General features: G+C 46.2%; 1 protein-coding gene across 1 annotated transcript; it reads right to left on the bottom strand.

Moving 5' to 3' along the window:
* Positions 1-61: 61 nt before the first annotated feature.
* On the bottom strand, positions 62-8,031 carry LOC132445625 (interleukin-10 receptor subunit beta-like). The gene is made up of 7 exons (XM_060035712.1): positions 7,871-8,031; positions 7,193-7,310; positions 3,800-3,978; positions 3,193-3,347; positions 2,452-2,599; positions 1,606-1,748; positions 62-805 (listed from the first exon to the last, which is right to left on the bottom strand). Exons 1-7 carry the CDS (start codon positions 7,914-7,916, stop codon positions 617-619), a joined length of 978 nt encoding a protein of 325 aa, XP_059891695.1. The 5' UTR covers positions 7,917-8,031; the 3' UTR covers positions 62-616.
* Positions 8,032-9,674: the final 1,643 nt, after the last annotated feature.

The raw sequence follows: 9,674 nt of genomic DNA on the forward strand, positions 1-9,674 counted from the left end.
GATCAATGTTTGTACAGACAGCCAATCTCACAGTAGTCTGTTACATGATAGTTATATCTAATTCCAATTATATTTTTTAATGGCCGTACAGTACAACTATAAATCATTCATCCAGGTACATTCCAAATCGTAAGATTCATGTTTTGTGTTCTTGTATTGAGCAAAAGATATCCCAAGATTGGTTGCAGGCAGGGTCTTACTCTTATAACACTATCTTTTTACCTTCTACAGTGGAAAATAGGATCCAAAATAACCCTCTGTTCATTCGATTGTCTCTAATGGCTCCGTCCAGCTCCGGGGGGACCCTTTGACCTGCGGTACAACAGGCTACAGGTCCGACTGAGAAGTCACTCTGGTCCAGGTGAAACCCTCAGCGTGGATTCATTCCCCTCTCAGAGCCACGTTGAGCCTGGGATCCCAGCCAGTTTACACCTGGACTTTGAATGGATTCAGCTGTTGCAATTCAATATAATCCATTGCTCTCTGAAACAAAATCACTTTTTCCAGAGTAATCCATACAGGCTTTCTGAAACCTCGACCGCGCACCACATCCGTGCAGCTCAGCTTTCGTCTCTCGGGTCACATCATGTTGTGCTTCTATCAGGCACTCTTTCCATTATTCAGGCCTCGGGTACTCTGCGGTTGGAAATCGAGCACTGCACTGGTCCTCTTCCGCCGCTAGAGGGCGCAGCTCGTCCGTGTTGTGCTCCGTGGTCATGACGTTGACCTGGTCGTAAGTTTCCACAGGGGGGCGATAGTTCTCCATGGCCACGGAGATGGGTGAACTGGAGGTCTCAAATACGTTCTGCAAGTACATGGAAAAGAAAACAGCTGTAATAGAATAGGAAGATGCCCCATAACTAATCCCCATGGGGGACTCTATTTATACCGTATGAAAACGCTAGGACTGCTGGAAACCAACTCCAGTGTGGTTGGTTGGGCAGGGCAGAGGTGTAAGAAACTGCTTACATAATTAATACATTTATTAATTAATCAAGTATTCTGAATCCACCTTTCACAACCAAATATCAAAGCGTGATAGACAGATTTCACAGCTTTAGATGGGAAATTATTAGTTTTTTCCTTTCTTTGCCTATATCATATAAAATGTCTTCTTATTTAGTGGAATCTAGTGTTAGAAGTGTTTTCTTTAACCTCACACATGCAGATTTTTCTTTTTATCCCTGTTTCCATTTGAAGATGAGAATGAGGAACCTAAATTCAAGTAAAGACGTGAATAGTTTCCATTTATGTATCGTATTATGTAATATCTTTTATTACATGTATTATGTAATATCTTTAAATCAACAATAACCAACTAGCCTACATACATTCTGAGGCAGTCAGGAGTGTGATTGATTTGTTGCAATTTAGACCAGAGGAGTCGAACACCAAACCAGCCACCCTGACATAGGGATCTGGCCGACTGCATCGAACCAGCAACCCTACACACACTGACATGTGGATCTGATCCACAGCTAAAGGTCATTTAGTAAAAGGGACATTTAAAGGGTTGTTTTGAGTGACATTACAGAATATGGATTCTCTCTCTCACACACACACACACACACACACACACACACACACACACACACACACACACACCTCTTTGAAGTGCTGCGGCAGCGAGACGCTGGGACAGAGGAAGCTGGAGAGCCTCTTGCGATAGAGAACTGCCCCCACCACGGTCACCACCATCACCATGACAACAAAGATCAGCACTGCCTCCAGCCACGGAGTCCTTTCTCCTGTCAACAGGAGAACCAAAGAAGAAGAATGCCTGGTGAATGCTGAGCGGATGCTGCTTGGGGGGGGGGATCTATGCCATTTTTTCACTGTTACTAAAATAAGACCATCATTTAGATAAACAGGGGTACGATGCTAAGTTTTGGCCGTCTTTGAACCAGTTAGTGAACGTTCCAGTCTGCTCTGAACGCCGGTGAGGTTGAGATGCCCTTTAGTATACTCTTCTGTGTCTTGGCGAGGGGACACTGGCGGCCAGGTGAGTGTGGATGGGTCGATCTAACACCAGTGTGTCTTGCCTTTCATACACATTCAACGCCCCCCACAACGAGGGCACTACTAAAGTTATACACCGTCGGTGGTAACATGGGGATAACACGACCCCCTCCTTCCTACAACTTTCATCCAAAATCCACTTTTTATCTCACCGCGTTGGACTTCGAGCTAAAACAGTTGGTTAACCTACAACTTTAACTCCATCCCTTTAGCTTACCTAAATGTTACATCTCTCTTCTTGGGTTTCGTTAGTATGTTTCCCTTTGGCAACACCAAAAACAATTAAAATAAATAATATAATCTATAATAATAATAGTATATCAAACTAAACCAAGTGATGAAGCATGAATGGCACCCCCTATAGCATCACGTTAGTACATAAAGAACAGCAAAGCGTGGGGGCACCCTCAAAGAGGTCTCAGGAGAACTCACGGTCAGCCGTCTTCTCACAGGTGACCCTGCTCTCGTCGCCGGCTCTGTGGTTGTTCTGCGTGCTGATGTGCACCTTCACACAGTAGCGGCTCAAGGGCTCCAGGTCACTCAGGACCACTGGGTTCTGCTGCACAATTAGACTCTGGGCCTGAGGGACAGAGGACAGACGGCTCTGTTATAAACCTGGACAGACAGACGGCTCTCATATGGCTGTTATAAACCTGGGGGACAGAGGACAGACGGCTTCGTTATAAACCTGGGGAACAGAGGACATTCGGCTCTGTTATAAACCTGGGGGACAGAGGGGACAGACGGCTCTGTTATAAACCTGGGGGACAGACAGACGGACGGCTCTGTTATAAACCTGGGGGACAGACAGACAGCTCTGTTATAAACCTGGGGGACAGAGGGGACAGACAGACGGCTCTGTTATAAACCTGGGGGACAGACAGACAGACGGCTCTTTTATAAACCTGGGGGACAGACAGACAGACGGCTCTGTTATAAACCTGGGGGTCAGAGGGGACAGACGGCTTCTGGAGTAATCAGTGTGCACAGGTTAGAGCAGCCGTCTCCACACACAGTGGGGACATCTCCTGGATGGCGGTGGAGCCCCATGACCATTAACCAACCTTTGCATCAAACCAGTTCTCCCACCACCACCACCCTGTGTCTTTGGTCTGGAGGAGCCCAAGAGAAGCCACCTCGGTGTCGTGTGGCATGGACCTTTGATGCACCTACCTTGCCCTCCTTGCCCTCTTTCCAGTAGGTGATGTTGTAGCTGGCTTGGTTGTAGACCTCCCTCATCTTTGAGATACGGAAGACAGGGTCTCTGATGTTTATGGTCATGTGGACCCCGTGGGAGACCAGGGTGACGTTGGGGGGACCTATGGTGGCTGGGACCAGGGGAGGGCGAGACGGACGGCAATAAAAAAACCTTGGAGCAGATGACAATCACAAAGTTGTTATATGAAAACTTTAGAAATGGTGTTGATTTATTAACGTAATCACCTCTTTATAAATCTTCTACTGTCAGTCTGAACCTCAAAATATTTAACTGAGCACATCAGCATAAACGCTCCCTCACACCAACAGATTGACATCATGTTCCGTGTGGAGGTCTGTAGCTATCACCTTACAGGTCATTGGTATCGGTCGGGCTCTAGATATGTTAAAATACAATGTCCCCAATGAGTGTAGTCCGTTACGCTAGATGATGCCGCTGAATTGTAATCACAGTACAGCAAGGTTATTTTAGGGTAGCAGCCATTTATGTCAACAAATGATATTGACATATTCTGACAGCAGGCACATGAGTGAATGAACCAACAGCACCGTCTCCACCTACTGTTCTTATCCAGGGTCAAGGGCCCGCTCTCCACCCAGACGGAACTCTCCTGGCCCCGCTGGGCCCTCACTCGGCCTATGTACGTCCCGTACACGGTCAGGGAACTGGCCTCAGCGGTGAAGTCACAGTAGAGGGCACTGGTGTTCACACAACCAGGCCTGAACTTGAACACCATCGAGCTGGAAATTAAACCAGCCGGATTAGCAAAAGATCAGTTGTTGTTGTGGGTGAAAAGTGTGTGTGTGCGTGTGTAGAACAAAACCTTGTCAGATCTACGTGACAGAAACCGGAACAAAATCTGAACCAACATGACTGTATCCACTGTCCCCACAGCCAGGAACACCCCTCCTCGAGGACCACCAAACAGGGGGCCCTGGGAAGGATCTAAGTCGAACCCTTGTAGCCTCACTACTTTGGTCCCTCAGGGATCTGTCCTGGGTTCCACCCTCACTGCACACATGTCACTCAGATCCGTCATGGCACTCCCTACCACAACTATGCAGATGACAAACAATTCAATATGTTCCACAGTTTGAATCCCAGGTAGAAGCAAGCTCCTTAGAGTCACAGTAGCCTAGGTGGCCTTCAGGTGGTGGGTTGTCAGCCACGCGGTTCTCCGCGTGTCAGGCCAATGTGTGTAGGCTACTGCGACTCCCTTCTGGCCGGTGCCATGGACCTCTGCAGCTCATCCAGAAGACACAGGACCAGCATCCGGCTGCCCTCAAACCTCCCCAAACTCTCATTTACTACCCCACTCCTCCACATCCTGGTAGCTGCTCCTCATCCCAGTCAGGTCACCATTTCTTGCCTTCTATGCTGCAAAGGGCTACGGCCCACCCTATAGCCTCACCATAGTTCCCCCCCCCCGTCCACCCCGTCCACCCCGTCCACCACGCTCCATGACTTAGTACTCAGTCAATCTGCCGCTCAATTGATAGTCTTGATAGTCTGCGCTCCTGACTCCGCAATGGCGGAACGACCGCCCCACCAAAACCAGGACTGAAACCCAAGCGATAAGCCGCCCCCAGACTGAAGACTAATCTGTTCCGGCTGCAGCCTGGCCCATGAAGAAACAACAAAGATTCTTTATCCCCCGGCCACTATATCGTAGCAATATTGTAGCTCGGCTATATCATAGCACATCTATGTCGTAGAAATTCTTTGTTGTGGCATTTCTATATTGTAGCACTTCTTTATCTTAGCACATCTAAGTCATAGCACATCTATGTCTTAGCAATTCTTTGTTTTTGGCTATTAGTAGTAAAGCAGGCATAATCATATTCTCCTTATAAGCCGTTTCACAAGTCCCCTGCATTTTCGCCACATTTGTCAAGAGATTCGACCCCGAGGGTGCTTCCCACTTGAGGTTGATTCATGCTTTATATGCCGACAACAATGCCGTTTAGACATCATTAGAACCAACCAAGAATTTGTTTAGGGGTGTTGGCTTGAAAGGGGCGGGATATGACGTAAGAGGCGGTTCACAGGGAGTGGCCGGACGGGACCCTAGAATGTTCAACTGTTGTCAGTAATAATAATAAAAATGTCTATATAGGCATGCAGCTGTGAACTCATGCAATATAATGTATTGTACGATGTGTACTTTTAGGGTAATTATAAGAGCTATCCTAGCGTTCACCACGAATGTCTCTGAAAAGCAATGCCACCATTTAAATATATTTTGGCAACAGGCTGATTATCATTTTTGGTGCATCTCAAGGACATGCAAATGCAGATCGAAACGTCATCAACATTCCCACTCAAGTTGTGTTAGAAATACAGACTTTCTACTCCTTATTCACATATAAGGTAATTTACATTTCCTACAGAGAAATACTACCTCATGTATAGTATTATTCAGGAGATTTTCCGGGTCAAATGTCAGGATATTTTGTTTACACATACCGCCCATCAGGAGAATATCAGGACTTACTTATGTGTGAAAACAGCTAGTGCGTGAGGTTTTGATTTGATTATGAAATGAGTAAATTTATGGGTTACAGGTGTAATTGTTCAATAGAAAGTGTAGTATGCTATGCATGCAAATCAACTATTCAATAGCATTTACTGTTATTCATAGGTCAAAGTGCATAGATTTTTTTTTAATGCATGGCAACTACTATTGGTTAGTTGAAAATAATAATAACAAACCGCTTCTTCTGAAACTGAAAATTTTGTTCAATCACAGAAGCACCTTAGAGAAATTGGACGCATTCACACCTGCCTTGTTTGGTTCGAACTCAACCAAAAAAACACTGGTGCAGACCTTTTGGGCTGGTGTGAATACAAACCATGGACCTCTGGGGCGGACCAAACAGCCGGTCCGAGACCCAGCAGGAGAGGTGGTCCTGGTTCGCTTCCAAACAAACCCTGTTGCGGTTTCCTTGAGATGTGAAAGCGACCGCACCTCGTTAAGATCCATTTCTAACAATCATACGCCTCTTTGGACGTATCAGGCTCCCGTAGCCGCGATCATTATTGGAAATATTGTTTGATCAGCAGTAACTTGGACGCACATTGTCGGACAGTCATTGAAAATGAGTCGTTGCTCCACATGGAGTATAGAGGAGACGGAAGGTCTCTTGGACATTTGGACAGACGGCCACATAAAAAGTATGCTGGAAAACACACAGAAAAATGCTGAAGCATAGAACACATTCAGCACCAGGATGAGGGAGAAGGAGTTCGACTGGTCCACAGTAATATCCATGATTGTTTACTTTTTGATTGTTTTCACTGTCCCCCCCCCCCCCTTCTTTTTTCTTTATAGCTTAACCCCGTCCCAGACCTTTTTCCTCCAATGATTAATAGATCTTCGCACCATGTGGGTATGTTGACATTTCCTGGGACTGTTGCGAAAATTGCAACATTCCTAGACTATTTAGTTGCTTTATGTGCATGTGTATGCGTTGTGTGTGTGCTTCTGTGCGTGCGTGTGTGTATGCTTTGTGTATCTGCGAGCTGTAGGCTGATTGGCACATGCACACTTCACCAAGTGTGGAAGAGCAACTTGTCCGACAGGCCTGCTATTATAAGTGCAAGATACCAGTATTGGATGAGGTATAAACCAATACGTTAACTTATAATTCAGTAAACTCTTATTTGCTATGAATCTATACTTGAATGCGAGTTAGAATCTAGCCTATACTTTATTTGATTTAAGATTTATGAATGACATTTTTGGCTGATGGTGTTCATCTTTCCTCCAATAGGGGTCTCGAAATAGCACATGTGCTGCTCACCATTGTTACCAGTGTAACATGACACCACAAGTCTAACTTTCAATTTGACAGAAAACGGGAAGATGCTGGTAGTTTGATAACACACACACACACGCACACGCACACACACACACACACACACACACACACACACACACACACACTCACTCACTTGAACTCTGCTGTATAGTGGACCGCTGGGTCTCCAGGCGGATCCCACCGCAGAACAAGGTCCATGTTCCAGGAGGTCAAGCGGGCGTTCCTTGGTTCATCCAGAGCACATAGAACCACTGCAGAGGGAGTGTGGTGGTTATTAACACCAAAACCACTGCAGAGGGAGTGGGTTGGTAATTATCCTGTTGCTATGCAGAATATAAATCAGATTAGGCTAAACCAATTGCATTGTTGATTACATGAGTTAAGTTTCGTTTCTGCTCCACCACTCACCATGACCCGTGTTGCTTATGTAAAGCTTCAACATCAAATAAATGGTAAATGGACTATTTATACAGCGCTTTTTTAACCAGTTGTCACTCAAAGCGCTTTACAATATTGTCTAACATTCACCCATTCATGGACACATTCACACACCGACGGTGGAATCAGCCTGACAGGGCGACAGCCAGCTCGTCGGGTGTAGTTAGGGTGATGTTTCTTGCTCAGGGACAGGATTCGGGGATCGAACCAGTAGCCTTCCGGATACAGGTAAAGCTACAGGTGAAGCTGCTCACCTTTACTTCCGCTACACAACCACAGGATACGGACCCTCCTCTATACTACTGTCATTGATTACTCTATCGAGGAACAATACATAGAGTTGAAGTTCAGATGATCAAAGATAAATCGATACCTTTTGTCGCACAACAAAGTGTTATCACAGTCAGGAATATCCTCATTTTGTCCCGGGTCAGAGGACACCTGTCGTGTTGATATTTCCTTGTCTCCAGCGTGTGAGTGTGGGTGTGTGCTGGTTTGTGAGTTACACATCCAACGGACCAAGAGCACCAACCAATCAGTGATCCTTACATAAAGTGAGCGGTAACTGGCACTCGGCTATCTACCAATTGGATGACTTTCTAGCGGACAGAGGTCCCGCCCAGTCGACTTACGGTCCTTTGGACGCTTGCAATCAACTGCCGCGGAACAAGAGGCGGGGACTCGCGGAAAACGAAACTGTGAATGAGTCGCTTCGAGGAACCGAGGCGAGCTGCAGCCACGTGTTTCATATTACATATCTTACACATATTCATGACTCGAAGGAACTTAAAACCCCTCATACTCAAGTCATTATATATCTGAAACTAAACATTGTGGCTTTAGGATAAGTTCAATGGAAACCTTGATTTACCTAGATTAGAAGATGTGTTTTATTGATTATTGATTTATAGTGGCTAAAAGCTTAATAGTAAATGGAACAGTTAAACAAATGTTGAAAGAGTTAATTAACGTAAAAAGATTGTCGCAAATATAAATGTTTTGTCGCAAATAGAAATGTTGTTATTTCAACTCCCTGGATGGCAATAGGGGTTGGGGGCTTCCTGCTCCGTCGGCAGTCCACCACCAGCTCCTTGGTCTTGCTGATGTTGAGCTGGAGGTGGTAGCCTACTCCTTGGACAATCTGACGAAGCCCTCCACCACGTCCTCCCTGCCCTCACTGATGCAGCAAACGATAAAGGAGTTATCTGAGAACTTCTGAAGGTGGCACGTTCCAGAGTTGAAGCTGGAGTCGGAGATGTAGATGGGGAAGAGAAAAGGGGAAAGTACTGTTCTTTGGGGTGCGCCGGAGTTGCTCAGACATCACCACATCTCACAGGCCGGACGTACAGCGGCCTGCTGGAGAGGTAGTCACAATTCCAGGCCACCATGTCGTGGTCTACCCGCAACGCTGAAAGCTTCTTCACAAGCAGGAGAGAATGGATGGTGTTGAACGCACTGGAGAAGTCAAAGAACATGACCCTCATTGTGTTCACCATTCTACTTGAACCCTGGTTCTTCAGCCACGCATCACCAGATCGTTGTTTCACGCCGAACAGCTAATACCTCGTCCCTGGCTCTTCCTAGTGGTTTCATTTCTCTGTTTTCCTTTTATTCCTAGTCTGTTTTACATAGTTTTGAATGATGACTATATGCTCTGTAAGGTGACCTTGGGTGTCTTGAAATGCGCCTCTAAATTAAATGTATTATTATTATTATTATTATTATTGCTTAGCCCTTGTGTTCTGTATCTCGCCCTAACGATCACCTCCCTGTCAACAGTGTTGCTGAGCCCTCGCCTGTCCGCCTACCCTCCTACCGCCGAAACCCTCGCCTGTACGCCTACCCTCCTACCGCTGACACCCTCGCCTGTCTACCTCCTGCTGATTCCCTTCTGCTCTCGTCCTCTCTAAATTAAACCTCTGGTGTTTCAACATCCGCTGTCTGAGCTTAGTCTCCTCCCGTTCAATCATAACAAAGCTGAGTTGGGCCTGGTACACAATCTGCAGTGGGTTCATGGAGTCACCCACCTGGGGCTTAAGGTGCTGCAGAACCAGTCTCTCGAAGGTCTTCATAGTGTGCGAGCTCAGCACAACTGGCCTGTAGTTATTGAGAGGGCTGGGACGTGCTATTTTAGGCACCGGCTTTCATGAGACACATCGTTTGTGTAGATAGCATGA

The sequence above is a fragment of the Gadus macrocephalus genome, chromosome 17 (assembly GCF_031168955.1).
Source record: "Gadus macrocephalus chromosome 17, ASM3116895v1".
Classification (NCBI taxonomy): Eukaryota; Metazoa; Chordata; class Actinopteri; order Gadiformes; family Gadidae; genus Gadus; species Gadus macrocephalus.